Genomic DNA, 20,442 nt, shown 5'->3' with positions numbered 1-20,442 from the left:
ACAATAACACAACACACTACACAGTTAGACAAAAGAGCTAAGAATGAGTTAGTCCAAGCAAGGAGTAAAATCATTGATGTGTAATAATGTGATTGTTTGTGTGTATGTGATTGACTCTACATACAGTAAAGAGCGAAAATTGATAAGGGTATTCACAGTGCTTGGAGAGGAAACATTAAATGTGCCAGTGGATGACCGGGCACATGAGATGTGGCTTCAGTTCATGTCAGGAGAGAGTTCAGCTCTTAAATCAGGGAACAGTAGGGGACTTAGCTGTAAATACAAATAGCAGATACATTCCATTACAGCTGCGCCATCGTAGGTTTGGACAACGAGTTTCTCTATGAAGTTAAACTAAGACATCTCACAATTCATAAAGTCAATAACAGACTGCGCATCTCGCCCACTTGACACATCAAAGCAGCCCAAGAAATCCCTGATCATCCACATACCTGACGATAACTGACAACTGCAAGCAGACTGGTGGCACCATAGGTCAAAGAGTGGTGGGGCAATTTTTACCCCCTGGGGCCTGGAGTTTTTCCATATATGTTAACCTAACTAGGAAAACTCTGGACCCTATAAGGTATGACAGTGATTCATCAGTTGTAAAAAGGTTTTATATGGGCTATGATGGGACCAGTTTTTCCTAATCAGGTCACATGGTTTTAAAAAACTCCTGGCCCTGGGGGGGATGAAAACGCTGTCAAACTGCAGTTACCTTATATTTGTTCATATAAATTATATTTAGACTAGATTAGGAGGAGGATTTCCTCTACCCAGACACATAGACAGCAACTGATAGACAATAGAACTCACAGGGCTGAGCTTGCTTTATGCATGTTCACATCATGCAGGCCTATGCAACTGTAGGCCTTATAAAACATTTACTCACATCTGTCATCACTATTATGTTGACTGATTAATTCAAGTTAATAATAAACACCCCCATAATACTCTGTGGCACAATCCCAAAACAACACACTAGGTTCATTCTCTGATCCTATTTCAATGATTGGATGGACAACATGTCAGTTCATACTGCAAAAGCTTTGATTGGTTAGAGGACGTCCTCCGGAAGTGGTCATAATTACCATGTATGTCTATGGAAGGGGGTGAGGCCTACGAGCCTCCTAGGTTTTGTATTGAAGTCAATGTAGCCAGAGGAGGACGGAAGCTAGCTCTCCTACGGCTACACCATGGTGCTACCCCAGACAGTGCTGTTGAAGTTACTGTAGACCTTCATTGTAAAACAGTGCATTTTAATCAATTACTTGGTGACATATTCAGTATAGTTTTATCTAAAAAGCATAACTTTTTTATGTTTCTAATGTTTTAATTTTTATGAAATTTCACTGAGGCTGGTTCTCCCCTTCCTCCTCTGAGGAGCCTCCACTGATATATATATATATATATATATATATATATATATATATATATAAAATCATACAATCTTTATACTCCCAACCACTATACTTTCCATAGGCTGGTATTCATCCAACAATAGTGGAGATCCTATATCTAAAAATTGTCGTTGGAAATATTTTTCCCTTCTGACATCTCATAGCATTTATAGTCTCGTGAATTTTCTTTGTAGTCGGTAGGTGCAGTAAATGGAGAAGAGACTTCCACTTCCAAAAAACACTGCAATTTTTTTGCATAACCTTGGGTATTCTTCACAACAGATGGTACAATTAAACAGGAAATACTGCCGCCATGGGAATGTAGAATATTTGAATGTAGATTGAGTGAAACAAGTGGTGGTCGTGATGGGGGGATGGTGCAATAGGAGGATAGGAGGAACACATTACTGCTCACTTCTTTGATTGAAGGCTCCCTTTCTCCAGGGAGGGAATCACGTGATCAGAGTAATTGCAAACCCTTTAAATGCATGGTGTCAAAAAAGCCCTCTGGCACCGTAGAATCACAACTTGATTTTACTTTATTATCTAAGGGTCACATGTGGCACCATAATTGCAACAAAAACAGCAGCACGAACTTGGCAAAGACGGAGACATACAGCGATGGTCAATACACTCATTAAGACCTGTGGCTTTTCTTCCATTGCTCCTAAACAGCTTCGATGGCGTTCAGCGTTTTGTTTGCCATTTTTTGTTTTGACTGCGGATATTGATTGCAAATTACCCCAGCGTGACACAGTGACCTTCTTCATTGTCTTGTCTCTCCATTCCTCTCTCTTCCTCTCCTCCTCCTCCTCCCCCTTCTCATCTTTCCCTCTCTCTCCCCTACAGGCCCAGACGATGGGAATGATGACAGAGTACTACCACTACATCTTCACCACTCTGGTAATTTACAATGCTTGCTAATGCAAATCGAGTCAAATTCTTTCCCATCTCCTCACCGTTTGATTTTTTTTGATGAATGGTGCTTAATTGCCGATGGGGGTTTGGATCCGGTCCACAATACCAATTTTGTTTGACGAGCTGGCAGCGTAATGGAGTCTTCAATACTCCGCCACCTGTAAACACTTCTCTCGCTGTTAAAGTCAACATTAGTCTTTGAAGAGGTAGTACAAAGGAAGCAGATTGGAAGTAGATGATAGAGAATGTTGTTTGAGAGTTTGATAGAGGAAACGTATTCATGCAGATAACCTACAATAAGTCTTGAGGGAAGGTAGATTACTGATTAGGCCTATTGTGTATTATGTCTGATTATTTTGGACATTATCCCCCATTGTGAGACATATTGAATGAACACTAACACATTAGTGTTTTGATTGTAAAACATGCACAAGCATTTTTCAGGTAGTGCAGCCTTGTCCTTGCCACCGTTTGAGTGCTGTAGTCTAATGGCCCCTTTTAGCTAGATGTAATTTTGTTCAGAATAAGCACAGGTGTTTTCCATTTTACAAAATTTGAGTCACACCACAATTCGAGTAAGACTTTTGTTTAAGAGTAAGACATTTTGTTCAAGGGTTATACTTCATATGCACATCCTGTGTCCTTTCATCAACAAACTATTCACAGTTCCACCTTGAATATCCCGTACTGCCATATTGAATTTGGAGGACGTCAGAAACACTAACTCACAATACAGAAACACATTAGTAGGAGACGACGACCTCCCTCGGGTTTGTTATTGTGTCCTGTGGCCAGTCTGTCCACTGATCCCAGCAGAGTACAAGGCTGGGCAGCACAGATTTCATCTTTCTGTCTGGTGACAAAAGGACAGGGCAGGATTAATACAGTGGTCCCCATGGTGATGGTGCTGGTGATGCTGTATGTGTTCCTATTGGACAGATCTCTCTCTCTCTCTCTCTCTCTCTCTCTCTCTCTCTCTCTCTCTCTCTCTCTCTCTCTCTCTCTCTCTCTCTCTCTCTCTCTCTCTCTCTCTCTCTCTCTCTCTCTCTCTCTCTCTCTCTCTCTCTCTCTCTCTCTCTCTCTCTCTCTCTCTCTCTCTCTCTCTCACACACACACTCGCAAACACTCGCAAACACACACTCAAACACATACTCAAACTGGGGATCAGGAGGATGGGATGACAGACCCTAGCATGATGGACTTAGCCAGTCTGTTGTGATAATACAATATGACATACATGGCCAGGCGTGACGCGTGTCATCTTTCATGCTCGGCAGCATGGCAATGGCATTCTGCCATGCGTCGTCGTTTGTGTAGGCCCATCACAACAAACGCTTTAATAGTACCCAAAACTGTCTCTGTTGTCACACTGTGTAGGTCTCAACCAAGTGTGAGAGAAACTGGTTGAGTTATTGATGGTTGAGTACTTCAAATATTATATAAAATATAGACTCAGACTGTGCTGAGAATATTGTTTCCCACCTTCCTGTACTTCCTGTATTAGTGTATTGTATATGGAGCATTCTGAAGGCACAGAGGCACAGAATGTGTGGTACTGTATAAAGGCTAATGTTGATTGACAACTGCTGAGTTTTCAGAATTCTGTTTTCCCAGTCAAGTAACTGAATTCAAAGATGAATGCAACTCTCATAAATGTTGCATGTTTAGTTCAAATCCATTACCTGCATGTATTTTATTGGATATGTTATACCTCGCAATGATTGACATTGCCCTCAACAACTCACAATCTTCTAATGGCTGTTTGAATGTGTGCTTGAGTTATAAGATAATTTACAACATCACAATTTCATGTCAAAACATTATTTTGAAGGACCTTGTATATTTCGCAATAAACCTGGTGCACATAACCTGAAGAAAATGGTTTCCCACAAATGGTATTTAGTACGACAGGGACTTTCTTTGATCCTCCATGGTAAAACATTTAGTGCCATATGAACCCTACTGCTTGTGGAGAGAAAAAAAGTAACATTTTGTGTATCTGGCGGCAAGCGGTCGTCAGCGTGTGTCTTACACACTCCCGTTCCCCCAGCACTAACCCCACAGGGTGCTAATGAAATATCTATTATGTTCTTCCAAATGTCTTTTCCGAGGCCCCGTGGCCCATTCCAACACGATATGTGTCGACATGTGACTTCACACTTGAGCCGGGATGGATGCCCTAGAAATTACAGTTGCTCAGAGAAATCTGTGTTTGCTTATGGGTTGCAGAGGGACCGTAGCGGCTGCATTATTAATTAGATCCAGCAGATTAAGTGGTTCCCCTTTTAGGCGGTGAACGTCGTCTGCCTCATTTACTCAGGGAATATTTAGGATAAGCCACAGCGGCAGAACATAAAGTTAAATGTCATGCCTTCAGGTTTTAGTTCTGCACAACGACCAGCTAAGCAAACCTTTGAGACATAATGAAGGAGTCAAAGCACAGTTTTACCTGGTCTCTCTGTATCATTGTAATTTGCATGAATGTGTTCCATTTATACTTGCAGTTGGGGTTGTGTATAGTCATGAAGGTTCAGGTTGCATTACATTGGAGGAAGTCAATTTGTAATGCCATTTTAAGGTCAACCATTCAACATGGTTTACATCTGGTAGTTTAAGTGAACCTACCTATCATACCAAAATGCCTCTGTGAATGAGGCTTAGTGAATGGTTTTAACCACACAGAGAGACTGACACCAAAGCCTTGTGTTTGGTTATATTGACTGAGGCACACACTACAATTGAAACACCATACCCTTATCCTCCAGATGGCTCAAAGCTCAATCCTTTATTTCACTTTAATATATCTCCCATTTACCACCCTATCTATCCCCTCTTTTTGTGGGAGCACAAATCAGCTTCTCTAAATGCTTCTCTAACAGTAACAGCGAGGCCCCAATCCCAGCCATCTAAAGCTAAACAAGATAATCTATTTTTCTCGCCTTTCTCTTTCTCTTTTCATCCCTCTCTTCTGAAGGACCTCATGGCTATCGACCTGGAGCCCTACCGTTTCTGTGGCGTCAACATGACTGGCTTCCGCATCCTCAACGTGGACAACCCTCAGGTGGCGTCCATCGTGGAGAAGTGGTCCCAAGAGAGGCAGATACCTCCCAAGCCCGACTCGGGCCTCCTGGAGGGGATAATGACGGTATGTTTTTGGTCTTCTGTTGTGGAACTCTGATTCTGATAGTATGCTAAAATCAGCATGAAAGACACTTTAAAAATCATATTGATATCTATATACCCTGTGTCTTTCACCAGCCCTGCTCTCAACATTTTTACCAACAGATCTAGGACATGGCCTATGTATGATAACTACTACTGCTACCACCACTACTACTAATAATCATTCCGAACTCTCATTGGTGTCAAGCAATTTTTTTTATCTTGTATTCTTTTGAATGTAACAACATAAATTGAGGTATTTAGAGTACTATATAGCTAGAGAACATTGAACAGAACAAGGCTATGTCAATAACTACATTTTGAAAAAAAATGCAGATAGAACATTATAGTCTCAAGCTCTATTAACAGTATTACCACTATATTACTACTATTAGCAACAGTATTACCACTATATTACTACTATTAGTAACAGTATTACCACTATATTACTACTATTAGCAACAGTATTACCACTATATTACTACTATTAGTAACATTATTACCACTATATTACTACTATTAGTAACAGTATTACTACTATATTACTACTATTAATAACAGTATTACTACTATAGTACTACTATTAGTAACAGTATTACTACTACATTACTACTATTAGTAACAGTATTACTACTATATTACTACTATTAGTAACAGTATTACCACTATATTACTACTAATAGCAACAACAGTATTACCACTATATTACTACTATTAGTAACAGTATTACCACTATATTACTACTATTAGTAACAGTATTACTACTATTACTACTACTGCTACGTACCACCAATGATGCTAATAATAATGACAATGGTGATACTTTTGTAACATAATGTCAGATAAGAAGCACTTGGAAGCAGGATGGTCACAGTCTACTAAATTCTGAACTAATTCATTCAATGTATTCAGGGGAGCTCATAATCATTCTCAAATCCCATCACAATGGTCTAAATCCAATAATCACAAATCCCATCCCTGATATTCCAATAAAGCCTCCCTTTATGCTCTAACTTAATAAGCGAGCGTAGCTAATGGAAGATAAAGAGTTATACATGCATGTGATATATTCAATATGAATATTATATTGTTGCAATCCCTCGTTGTTTGTTTATCTATTAATGGATTTGACTGGGGTTCAGATACACCCACACGGCACTCTCACAGGTCTCATTATTTCTGTATGGAGAAGGAGGGGTTTTATGGAAAGGAGTGCGCTCTCTCCGTGTAGTACTCACTTTTAATTGCTCCCGGAACTCCGTATGAGATAAAATCTAGGTGATACAAACATCAAGGTAGGCTGCCTTTAATTTGGTCTTACTCGCCTGGAAAGCTTCATATCCATATTTACAAAAGGAATTGAGCTCACTTTCTCGGGGCATGCTATCTGGAAAATAAGAAAAATCTGAGCGCTTTGATTTCCCTTTGTTAGCTTAGCTTTTTCTCAAACACTTTTGCTGCTACGGGTGCTGAGGAAGTGGACTCCCATTGTCCACAGCCGTCAGCTGAAATAATGTCCCCCTTTATTCCAGACAGATGCTGCTCTGACGTACGACGCGGTCCACATCGTGTCCATCTCCTACCAGCACGCACCACAGATGACGGTCAACTCGCTGCAGTGCCACCGCCACAAACCCTGGAGGTTCGGCGGGCGCTTCATGAACTTCATCAAAGAGGTGATGCTGAGCGTCTTGTTTTCATCTGATGTTGATGTTTGATATGTTGTGCAGCAGACAAAACTCTGACAACTGACGACTTCCTAATATGGATGCTGTACTAATTGTCTCTGAATCCATTTCATAAATGCAATTACAATTGGAGAAGAAGGAAACATTGTGTAATCATGGCACATACATTTTTACAGACAAAGGCAATGTTATCTGGATAAATCTCTTTGTGATGAGGTGGTGTTGAAGGAGTCAGGCGCAGGAGGGTAAATCACAGAATAACAGGCTTCAATCCGCAAAATACAGGTTTACGCAGAAATGCGTCAAACACACTCCTGGGCACAAAACAGGTGCACTGGAAAATATAAGGCACACAGGAAAATACTCCCGTCGATACAAAATACACGAGCTCCACCGAGCTTCACTAACCTCCACAATAAACAATCACCCACAAGGACAAGGGGGCAGAGGGAACACTTATACACTGACTAATTAGGGGATAGGAACCAGGTGTGTGTGATTGGATTGACAAGACAAGACAATTGTGATGATGATTGGGGCGGCAGTGGTTAGTACTCCGGTGACGACGAACGCCGAAGCCTGCCCGAACAAGGAGGGGAGGCAGCCTCGGCCGAAGTCGTGACACTCTTATTCATGAACGGTGTCTCACAGTAATCAACTACTCTAAGCTGTATTAATGTAATCTCTCCAGCTAAATTCCCTGTATTCATATCCTATTTACAGATGGCAAAACTCACAGTGAGTCATTGTGTCCTATTTATACTGAAAAGGGAAACTGGTGCGACCTTCTGTGCACTCTGCTCACAATAAGACTGTTTGAAACAGGCAAATCGTATAATCAGCTCTTGTTTCATTTCACAAGAGAGTGTGTGATGACTGTGACTCAGAATAGTCCGATTAAGGCTGTAGAACATGATGCCATGGTGCCACGGCGCCCAGTGTACTGAACATCACAAGGCCAGAGCCTGGAGTATCAGTGAGGGGAATGCGTTAGCTCCATAGCTCCATCAGTAGCTCCATCATTGCCAGGGGTAACAGACACCTCTCTGTGAGCGCGGAGAAACAGGAGGAGGGCTCTGGTGGGAGGGAGAGAGGGAAGGGGGGGGGGGCATATCAGTGGATCATAATGATGGGCAGTTATGTGTTTTTTTCTCCCTTGTGTGGAATCAAGCGAAGGAGATTGTCTTTAATTAACACTGTGGTCTGGGGGAAAATGTGTCTGAGGCGTTGGGATGTAAAATGTAATTAAAAAGGAAATGCAGCCCAGTGTGTGTGTGTGTGTGTGTGCCTTTCCGCCATGGTGTGTGCAAGCATGTGTGTGTTTTTACATGTGTGCGTATTCACATGCTTTAATGAATGAGTGTTTATGTGTGGTTGTGTGTGTTTCTCTGCAGTCTCACTGGGAAGGACTGACGGGGAGGCTGTCATTCAACAGGACCAGTGGCCTCCGCACAGACTTTGACCTGGACATCATCAGCCTGAAAGAGGAGGGCCTGGAGAAGGTAACACACCTCATTCTGACACACCTCATTCTGACCACAATGACTTCAACTATCAAACTAACCACACCTTAAAGAAGTGTAGTGTTACATAATAGTTTAGGTTTTCACTCAGTCTGAGGACATGAATGGAAATGTAAAATCCATGCTTATTTTAGGAGCACAACAATAAGACCATACCCTGGTGAGTTAATATTTTACACATACAAAGGTTTATTTATACCCTCCACAATACACTATACTCTCTTTTTCTCTTAGGACTTAACATTTGTTTTGCATATCCCCTGTTACATCGTCTAGAGTAAAAATCTGAAATCCATTCCAGTTTTCTTCTTTAATATGGAACAAATAATGCACAACGGTCTCCATTTGACAGTATCGTTTACCTCCTAACAAGGAAGCCAATGGGCTGTTCAAACATAAGCATACGTTAATGGATCATAAAGTCAATTGGATGAGGGTAGACATTAAAGTGTTAATTGCAAGTCTCTAATCGTAATTCGAGTTGTTGCCCGAAATGCTGTTTGCTAATGAGGTGTATAAACCTCACTGATTTACCCACAAAAGGAAGTCAAAAGTTGGTAATGAAGGAGGAGAATAATAACTTCCTGTGTTATTTTAAAAGGCAGAATAGCACCCTGCGGACTATAACGGCTTTGTGGTGATATGGGTTTTCATACATTATGGAAACATAAACTCAAGATAAGTGCCATTATGACTTCCTCAAGCACTCCCGTATGGCAGAGCCGGTTTGAGCCTGTATAATAGCTAGGACGTCAGCTCAGAATATCACTGCAGCTCCAGGCTGGAACAACCACAATGCGCCAAACTATTTCCATATCTAATTTTTCTGCTGTGCTGGGTCTGCTCCTGTGTTTGCACATCTCTGAGGCTGAGTAGTGTGCTAAAACCAGCATGAAAGACACTTTAAAAAACAATATGTGTGGATAGCTACAGTGAGGGACAAAAGTATTTGATCCCCTGTTGATTTTGTACGTTTGCCCACTGACAAATAAATGATCAGTCTATAATTTTAATGGTAGGTTTATTTGAACAGTGAGAGACAGAATAACAACAAAGAAATCCAGAAAAACGCATGTCAAAAATGTTATAAATTGATTTGCATTTTAATGAGGGAAATACGTTTTTGACCCCTCTGCAAAACATGACTTAGTACTTGGTGGCAAAACCCTTGTTGGCAATCACAGAGGTCAGACGTTTCTTGTAGTTGGCCACCAGGTTTGCACACATCTCAGGAGGGATTTTGTCCCACTCCTCTTTGCAGATCTTCTCCAAGTCATTAAGGTTTTGAGGCTGAAGTTTGGCAACTCGAACCTTCAGCTCCCTCCACAGATTTTCTATGGGATTAAGGTCTGGTGACTGGCTAGGCCACTCCAGGACCTTAATGTGCTTCTTCTTGAGCCACTCCTTTGTTGCCTTGGCCGTGTGTTTTGGGTCATTGTCATGCTGGAATACCCATCCACGACCCATTTTCAATGCCCTGGCTGAGGGAAGGAGGTTCTCACCCAAGATTTGGCGGTACATGGCCCCATCCATTGTCCCTTTGATGCAGTGAAGTTGTCCTGTCCCCTTAGCAGAAAAACACCCCCAAAGCATAATGTTTCCACCTCCATGTTTGACGGTGGGGATGGTGTTCTTGGGGTCATAGGCAGCATTCCTCCTCCTCCAAACACAGCGAGTTGAGTTGATGCCAAAGAGCTCCATTTTGGTCTCATCTGACCACAACACTTTCACCCAGTTCTCCTCTGAATCATTCAGATGTTCATTGGCAAACTTCAGACGGCATGTATATGTGCTTTCTTGAGCAGGGGGACCTTGCGGGCGCTGCAGGATTTCAGTCCTTCACGGCGTAGTGTGTTACCAATTGTTTTCTTGGTGACTATGGTCCCAGCTGCCTTGAGATCATTGACAAGATCCTCCCGTGTAGTTCTGGGCTGATTCCTCACCGTTCTCATGATCATTGCAACTCCACAAGGTGAGATCTTGTATGGAGCCCAAGGCCGAGGGAGATTGACAGTTATTTTGTGTTTCTTCCATTTGCGAATAATCGCACCAACTGTTGTCACCTTCTCACCAAGCTGCTTGGCGATGGTCTTGTAGCCCATTCCAGCCTTTTGTAGGTCTACAATATTGTCCATGACATCCTTGGAGAGCTCTTTGGTCTTGGCCATGGTGGAGAGTTTGGAATCTGATTGATTGATTGCTTCTGTGGACAGGTGTCTTTTATACAGGTAACAAGCTGAGATTAGGAGCACTCCCTTTAAGAGTGTGCTCCTAATCTCAGCTCGTTACCTGTATAAAAGATCAGTCTATAATTTTAATGGTAGGTTTATTTGAACAGTGAGAGACAGAAATCTTTCTGATTGAGAGGGGGTCAAATACCTATTTCCCTCATTAAAATGCAAATCAATTTATAAAATGTTTGACATGCGTTTTTCTGGATTTTTTTGTTGTTATTCTGTCTCTCACTGTTCAAATAAACCTACCATTAAAATTATAGACTGATCATTTCTTTGTCAGTGGGCAAACGTACAAAATCAGCAGGGGATCAAATACTTTTTTCCCTCACTGTATATAGGCCTACTGTGTGTTTTTCTCCATCCTTGGTCTCAAACATGTTACATATCACATAGTACTCAATGGATTGCAGGATTTTGTCTCTTTATATCCGTGGAATCGGCTTTAGCTAACTGTTCGAGCCTGTAAAGATAGGGACTTTTTAGGCCTAATCTGCCCTAATTGAATATTAGCCCGAGTTTGAGCTGAGACTGGAATTAGGAAAGGTTTCCAGTCAGAGTGGCAAATTCACTGACATATAAAAGAGGAGTTGCACGAGTAAATCACTTTTGAATTGGTTCTTTGGCTATACACATTTAATGAATTGAGTTAATTGGCCACAATTAGTAAGACTGGGCTGGCATGCAGAGTGGAAGACATGGATATTTTTTTAAGCAGATCTTCTCTTCAGTTGCGTAGTCCTTTTTTTTGGACTGTTTCACACAAGCTGTAACTAATATGTTTTTCAAATTCAAGCATATGCTCCTCAGTGGGTCAGACAGAAGGACTTTATCAGGTGTTTTTCACGCTGGCTGCAATGCAGCGTGTTTGTGTACCTTTAAACGGATCCACCTCAAGTGCCAGCCAGCCCTGTGAATATTAAATGGCACTTTGGTAGTTACGCAGAAGGAGAACGAGAGGAGGATGGGGGGAGGAGAGTAGGGATAGCAAATGACTGCGAACTCGACTTGCAAAATTAGATCGTTACCGACAGTCTACAGGACTGACTATATTATGATAATGATATGTTCCAGAGTTGTCACGACAGTATGGAATGGGCTTTTTTGCCCGGAGGGCACTACTCGTGTGCAACTCCTTTTATTTGCTCTAATCTTTTTGTATTTATCTTAGTGAGATTACTCAGAGCAGAACTTCTCTGCCAGCATTATCAAGCTTTTATATTTCCATTGCCGACAACCCCATGCTGGGCTTTCTTTTCCAAATTAATTGTAGCATTTGTGTTTTGCTACATTCCTAAGGGCACAAAACTGCAAAGATACCAGACCTGAAATAGCCATATGATAATCACGCTAGGATGCATATCTAGTTTGCTATTTTTAATGCTCTGGTTTCTGTACGTGTTTTAACCAGCGAAAGGAGGAGATTATGAAGCCTAAATGGAAGTCTAAATGGAAGACATTGATCAAGAAATTGTATTTGATTGCTCTCCCACTTTTTCTCTGTCATGGTCACACACATACTACACAGAAACTAACAACCTATCCTCTTTTCCTGCATTCAGAAAAGTGCTCCAATTACCTATTGTGTGTATGTAATAAGAGAAAAGTTGCAAGTGAAAATAATGTTTGTTGTAGTAGTGTAGGAGTGGAACAAGGCTGTGCTCTCTCTTCATTTCAACAATTCATAAGCTATGATATTCATAAGGTATTGGTATTTTTAGAACAAGGCCAACAGAGGGGGTGACAGGTGACAGTTTGGAGAATCTGACATCTTTTGATACGGAAAAGTTGCAGAACACAACACAATGTTTTTGTGTTAATCTTAGAGACTACTACTGAAACATATTGTTTAAATTCGATTACATTTGGAAAAAAAATCAACTTTTTGCATATTATTTATGTTCCAAACATAACACCAGGATGAAGTGAAACATATCCATCATAATTCCATAATTCCCAACAGAACGATTTGCCTTCTTAGACTTCTCTCTCCTACAATGTCAATTCTTTTAGAGCCTGCCTCCACATCCCACCACTTCCTCTTTGCACAACCTCTCCCAATAACCTCATGGCGTATAGTGTGTCCAGAGGTGACACAGCCAATCAGCTAATGGATATGTGTCCCGGTGGGCGCTAATGCAGCATGGTGGGCTTGTGGGAAGTCGGGGTCACGAGTTGCCGCAGTAGAGAGGTGAAGTCGAACACTTACACGCTTTTCATCTTCCCGCAGGTGGGGAAGTGGAGTGCGTCCGGAGGTCTCAACATCACCGAGGTCCCCAAGCGGAAAGGGATGAACATCACCGACTCGCTGGCCAACCGTTCCCTGGTCATCACCACAATCCTGGTAGGTCAGCTGACTTTGATCAGCCCTTCCTGAAATACCTCTCTCTCTCTCTCTCTCTCTCTCTCTCTCTCTCTCTCTCTCTCTCTCTCTCTCTCTCTCTCTCTCTCTCTCTCTCTCTCTCTCTCTCTCTCTCTCTCTCAATTCAATTTCAATTCAATTTAAGGGCTTTATTGGCATGGGAAACGTGTGTTAACATTGCCAAAGCAAGTGAAGTAGATAGTAAACAAAAGTGAAATAAACAATAAATATTAACAGTAAACATTACACTCAGAAGTTTTAAAAGAATAAAGACATTTCAAATGTCATATTATGTATATATACAGTGTTGTAACAATGTGCAAATAGTTAAAGTACAAATGGGAAAATAAATAAACATAAATATGGGTTGTATTTACAATGGTGTTTGTTCTTCACTGGTTGCCCTTTTCTTGTGGCAACAGGTCACAAATCTTGCAGCTGTGATGGCACACTGTGGTTTTTCACCCAGTAGATAAGGGAGTTTATCAAAATTGGGTTTGTTTTCGAATTCTTTGTGGATCGCTGTAATCTGAGGGAAATATGTGTCTCTAATATGGTCATACATTTGGCAGGAGGTTAGGAAGTGCAGCTCAGTTTCCACCTCATTTTGTGGGCAGTGTGCACATAGCCTGTCTTCTCTTGAGAGCCAGGTCTGCCTACGGCGGCCTTTCTCAATAGCAAGGCTATGCTCACTGAGTCTGTACATAGTCAAAGCTTTCCTTAAGTTTGGGTCAGTCACAGTGGTCAGGTATTCTGCCACTGTGTACTCTCTGTTTAGGGCCAAATAGCATTCTAGTTTGCTCTGTTTATTTGTTTGTTCTTTCCAATGTGTCAAGTAATTCTCTTTTTGTTTTCTCATGATTTGGTTGGGTCTAATTGTGTTGTTGTTGTTGTTGTTGTCCTGGGGCTGTGTGGGGTCTGTTTGTGTTTGTGAACAGAGCCCCAGGACAAGCTTACTTAGGGGACTCTTCTCCAAGTTCATCTCTCTGTAGGTGATGGCTTTGTTATGGAAGGTTTGGGAATCGCTTCCTTTTAAGTGGTTATAGAATTTAACGGCTCTTTTCTGGATTTTGATAATTAGCGGGTATTGGCCTAATTCTGCTCTGCATGCATTATTTGGTGTTTTACGTTGTACACGGAGGATGTTTTTGCAGAATTCTGCATGCAGAGTCTCAATTTGGTGTTTGTCCCATTTTGTGAATTCTTGGTTGGTGAGCGGACCCCAGACCTCAGAACCATAAAGGGCAATGGGTTCTCTAACTGATTCAAGTATTTTTAGCCAGATCCTAATTGGTATGTCAAATTTTATGTTCCTTTTGATGGCATAGAAGAACCTTCTTGCCTTGTCTCTCAAAGTAGAAAGCCAGACTACGGTTTGCAACTGCACATGGGGACAAAGTTCGTACTTTTTGGAGAAATGTCCTCTGGTCTGATGAAACAAAAATAGAACTGTTTGGCCATAATCACCATCGTTATGTTTGGAGGAAAAAGGGGAAGGATTGCAAGCCGAAGAACACCTTCCCAACCGTGAAGCACGGGTTGGCAGCATCATGCTGTAGGGGTGCTTTGCTGCAGGATGGCATCATGAGGAAGGAAAATTATGTGGATATTTTGAAGCAACATCTCAAGACATCAGTCAGGAAGTTAAAGCTTGGTCAAAAGTGGGTCTTCCAAATGGACATTGACCCCAAGCATACTTCCAAAGTTGTGACAAAATGGCTTAAGCGCTACAAAGTGAAGGTATTGGAGTGGGCATCACAAAGCACTGACCTCAATCCTATAGAAAATGTGTGGGCAGAACTGAAAAAGCGTGTGCGAGCAAGGAGGCCGACAAACCTGACTCAGTTACACCAAAATTCACCCAACTTATTGTGGGAAGCTTGTGGAAGGCTACCCGAAACGTTTGACCCAAGTTAAACAATTTAAAGGCAATGCTACCAAATACTAATTGAGTGTATGTAAACTTCTGACTCACTGGGAATGTGATGAAAGAAATAAAAGCTGAAATAAATCATTCTCTCTACTATTATTCTGACATCTCACATTCTTAAAATAAAGTGGTGATCCTAACTGACCTAAGACAGGGAATTTTTACTAGGATTAAATGTCAGGAATTGTGAAAAACAGAGTTTATATGTATTTGGCTAAGGTGTATGTAAACTTCCGACTTCAACTGTATGTATAATTTACATTTGGCAAAATAACATACACTACATCTCCTTTTAACATGGTCCACGTTAGAAGGTTGAAAAAACATGTTTGGCCTTGAGGCCCTCTCTGCTACCACCACTCCGACAGGGAAATCAGAGATATCAGTCAAATTAATCACAGTGAATTAACCAAACACCACCTGGAATTTACCTCGCCAATCTGAATCCAGGTTGGATTGTCAAAGGATGTAATGTAGATCATCATTATGTCACATTAAGATCACAGTGGGGATGTGAGGCATTTGCAGTGCAAGGAGCCCATAGAGAAGAAGACATGGAGCCACAATGGACCAGTCTGTATAACATCCATTAATTACATGTTAGGAAATAAACAGGTTCTCTCCCACCAACTCTCCACATTCATTTGCAGATCATCTACTGTGTATATTTAAGCCTGTCAACTGGGAGGTTAGAGGGTCTTTGTGGAGCTATCACCGAGGTGCTGACAATGAACATCCCCCACAAGCTTATTCTGGACGGACACACAAGTTATCAACAATGATAAACACTCTCATTAAGTCTGGATTGGAGCGCAAGGCTGTAATTATGACCGAGTGAGGTTTAGAAGAGATATAATTAGTGCCTTCTGGTGCCAACCATGGGGAGTAGCAACTTCAATCACAAAGACAAGAAATAGAACCATAAAACAGGTGGTGTTTAGAGCTGCACCCAAAAATAAATACACAAAATAATACGATTTAGGGTCAGTTTCTTTGAGCCAGATTAAGCCTATTCCTGGACTAAAAAACACTTCCAATGGAAATTCCCCATTGGACATGCTTTACAATCCAGGAGTAGGGTTTAGGTCCAAACCAGGCACCTGCATGGATCACCTGCATCTTTTGACAGTGTGCGATGGTTTAGGAGTATTTTAGGAATCAACACTTTTAGATTGTAAAAGCAGATTTAGAATTGAGCATCAGCAGTACTAATATCAGTGTCTGTGTTTTCTCCATTCTGAGCTTAATGACATTGCATCAAACTGATCTCAGCGATCCGTGAATAAGACGTCTGACAGTTTTATGGTGATAACTTCTCGTATTCTACGACGAGATTAAGATATTTAATGCGTTTCCCAGCTCTCACATTAATTGTTTTCACTCCATTGCCTGTAACTGTGTCTGCATATCTCCTTCCCCGTTCTCTTATGTACACCCATGCTGCGCTAGAGAGTGTGAAACTGGTTTAAACACTTTGATTTGAGTCCAAAACTTGGGGAATTTAGAGAGTTGGGAAGGCTAGAAACAGATGGTAATGACTTTTTTCTACCCCCCTCAACACGCAAACTTTTTGATCAAGATAATTGGACGACTTGAACAAAGTTTTCCTCTAAACTCTTGCTTTCTATCTAAATGCATTATAATCAAGTATTCCTTAGTTATCATTTATTTAACGGGACGTCCTAATTGCGAACGGACAACTAGCTACATATTAAGATTGCAACCATTTATTTGAAAAAATTCTGTCCCTGAGATGGTATTTTGGGTGTAGAAAAGGAGACCCGTGAAGTGTCAGACTAGGATGTGCTAAACCAGGGGTGTTTTGATTCTTCCACCAAGACATCCCTTCAAGGCATTTACCATCAAGGCAACACGATTCGAAACAACAGTCAAATTGATTTCCATATTTCGCCACAGCATTATTATAATATACATCAATCACTTTCTTGGGTAAACCGTGTTATGACTGGTTATTTCCGCCTCTTTAACAGCTTTTCTAGCAGTTTTGTGTCACACAAAGACGTGGCCGATGGGAATACAAAAGCAGAGGTCACCTTGACTGGAGAATCAATTACTCTGCTTATGAACAGACTTTATGAATTGTATGTCTGGCCATCGGAAGCAATAAATAAATTGCCCATGAGGAAGTGGACCACCATGTCTTTAAAAAATGCACAGCGGGATATGTGTGGGCCCTATTTTGCAGACAGATAGTGGCAGACACTAAATAAAGGGAAATATCGAGCCATCCGCCATCATTTCTTTGAGATTTTAACCATTGTTCATGCAGGCAACAGGCATCACCTTGGTTACTCTGCCTTGTGAGACCAGTGACGATAGAGACAACTACATTGCAGGCATGTTCCATTTCATTGCAGCATTCTGTTCCTAATCAAGCTTTTATTCAACCTGATATTATGAGGAGCCAGGGAGAATATTACAGGGCAGTAAAGACCGCTGGCTATCTGACCGTAAACTGCATTGCACTGTAGTATACAATGTCTACAAGGGGCAGTGGGCAGGGATGTGGGAGGGGGAATGGCCAGGGAGGGTTGGCTGGCTGCAGAGGTTATTTTGGAGTGCCCCTTGTAGACATTGTATACTACAGTGCAATGCAGTTTACGGTCAGAGAGCCAGCGGTCAGAGAGTTTACGGTCAGAGAGCCACCCCATCTATTATATAGCAAAGAGACTTCCCATTGTGTGCTGTACATTTCTCAGATTGCACAGCACAGCATAGCCGCCACTTAAATCAGTTAGATTTTCCTGTCGACATACATTCTGTTAATGCAAGGAAAACCATTGCACTCGTCCATATTTAAACATACAGTATAGCTAACCACACATTGGACTGGAGTCTCCCTGTCGCTCCCTGTTAGACGGAACATGGATTTATCAGCCCAGATCACTTTGCCTCAATTAGGTGCATGTGCTGAAGAACAAATGGAAAAAGCTGACCTCTACGCTGGTTTCCATTTGATTTTTTGTGTCTGTGCAGGAGGAGCCATATGTCATGCTTAAGAAGTCTGACAAGGCGCTGGTGGCCAACGACCGTTTCGAGGGATTCTGTATCGACCTGCTCAAGGAGCTGGCCAGCATCCTGGGCTTCACCTACGAGATCCGCCTGGTGCCTGATGGGCGGTACGGATCGCAGGACGACAAGGGCCAGTGGAACGGCATGATCAAGGAGCTGATGGAACACGTGAGTTGGACTACCAGTTACCTTTTGACTGTTACTATTACTGTCTTACTATTGCTTATAGCCAGTGCTCAACATTGTACATTATTAGATGTTTTGACTACAGATTCAATAAGTTACCTCTGAGACAAACCCGTTTCAAATAATTTGTCTTGTTTGTTGGGACCCTGTTTTTGTCTGTTAGGATCTGGTTTGAAACTTATCACAATCAAACTTAATGTGTTGTTTTACGACAAATATATTTAAGAAGAAGCATATGAAGAATAAAAGTATAGCATTTTGCCTGGAAAAATACACTGTGCTACCATTGAGGACAACACCAACAACAATATCACCTACAGTGTGGGAAAGAAACATATTGAAGTTGGTTTTGAAAGCATCAAATGAAAGCATCAAAGGTTGCTAAAATATAGCTTACATTGACAACAAGGACAGTGCCCTGCTGGCATTTTCAGAGTGTCCCTCCCCATCGGCCTCTCCCTGTCCTCAGCCCCCCTGGTCAACGATGTGCTCGGCTGAAAAAGTTGTAATAGCTTAAGTGGCATTTAGAGAAGGGAGAGGGCAGGAGTCGGACGGTAAGTGTCAATGGCTAGGTGCTGAAAGGGTTAGTAAAGTTGGGCTAGCGCCGCAGCACTTAATCTCTACCTTAGCCAGATCCAGCTTTTATCAGATCCAGGTTGATATCAGTAACCTTGAGGGGGAACTAAGAGATTATGGCAGGAAATGTTGCTTATAGAAATACAAGCTTTCTTCATAATGAACAGTAAACATAGGATAGCATGTATGTTATTGTATCCTACTCTTTCCTATTATTATTATTATTATTAGTATTATTATTACTGTATTCTGCATTGTTGGAAGGGCCTGTAAGTAAGCATTTCACTGTTAGTCTACACCTGTTGTTTACGACACATGTGACAATTAAAATGTGATTTGATTTGACAGAGTTTAATGTTACCAATAGCCACTATCTAGACAGTAGCCTGGATATACACACTGATTTCAGCTTTTCACTTTTGTTTTAAGGGAAACAATGTGATTCACTCTGGGTTTCAAAACTATCTAGACAGTAGAGCACATTTGAAAACAACAACCAGTTTCAGAGCACCTGTATCTATCTCCATTCATATATCCCATGCTGTGAAATGTACTTTGTACTGTACTCAGTGCACTCCAACACATTTCCCCCTTATAGTGTGTTATGGGCAACACATACTTAGTACAATGGAGATGAATTCAAGCCCTGTGGTCCTCCATTTTGTGTTTTATGGTTTGAGTTCACTCTCAGAAGTTCCTCACAGTTAAATAGTTGGCTGAAGAGGTCTCTGCGCCCAGTAATTCCTATACACTTATCTTGGCTTTGGTAGAAATGAGAATGCTACCTGATCTTTGTACAGTTCTACTGTATTTGGGTCTATATTGCTTCCATGAGAGTAATGTCAGCTGATAGTAGAGGAATCAAGAACACCAATGTTACATTGAGATATTACGTACTGTAGGTCTATCCTCATCATGGTTGTATAATACAGTAATATAGGACTAAATTTAGATCTAGTATGTTTCCTACACAGTCTGTAAAGGGTAAGTGCGCTATAGACTGTCTCCATGTGCTACAGCTCTTTATTTGAATGGCCTACACTGCATCACCACTGCTATATGGATTTATTTAGCTGGTTCTATTTTGTGGCTCAGAGCTTTTCTTCCTCCTGTCTATACTGATAAGCTGATCTTGAATCAGCAGACCTGAAAGTAAACTTTGGAACCAGCTCAAGAGAACTGACCTGGGATTGCCACAATAAGCTTGGATGGATATTGGTTTCCATACAAGTAAACCAACAACCTTATCCCTAAGTATTGGAATCATGGCTGTGGTGCTGTATTCTGTTTATCCCAAATCAGAATCACCATGCGTCATTGGCTAATGTGTTGGCAGGTTTGACATCCAATGGAAGTCATGGATATGTTTCTAGGATGCTTTTATGCAAATTAACAATGGCATGAGCTCAGATGACACTGACAGCCAA

The 20,442-nt window shown here is 41.4% G+C and overlaps 1 protein-coding gene across 1 annotated transcript in view; it reads left to right on the top strand.

Moving 5' to 3' along the window:
* LOC311119166 (glutamate receptor ionotropic, kainate 3-like) overlaps nucleotides 1–20,442 on the top strand; it is a gene marked incomplete at both ends in the record, with an annotated part of 126,966 nt that overhangs the window by 87,876 nt on the left and 18,648 nt on the right. The window contains 6 exons of the mRNA XM_084157717.1: nucleotides 2,253–2,306; nucleotides 5,296–5,466; nucleotides 7,016–7,159; nucleotides 8,566–8,673; nucleotides 13,159–13,272; nucleotides 18,218–18,421. Coding sequence (XP_084013843.1) covers nucleotides 2,253–2,306; nucleotides 5,296–5,466; nucleotides 7,016–7,159; nucleotides 8,566–8,673; nucleotides 13,159–13,272; nucleotides 18,218–18,421 — 795 coding nt within the window. The remainder of the gene's footprint in view (nucleotides 1–2,252; nucleotides 2,307–5,295; nucleotides 5,467–7,015; nucleotides 7,160–8,565; nucleotides 8,674–13,158; nucleotides 13,273–18,217; nucleotides 18,422–20,442) is intronic.

This window comes from Coregonus lavaretus (assembly GCF_964263955.1).
Source record: "Coregonus lavaretus genome assembly, chromosome: 3".
In the NCBI taxonomy this organism is placed as follows: Eukaryota; Metazoa; Chordata; class Actinopteri; order Salmoniformes; family Salmonidae; genus Coregonus; species Coregonus lavaretus.
This window is presented reverse-complemented; position numbering and strand designations above follow the sequence as displayed.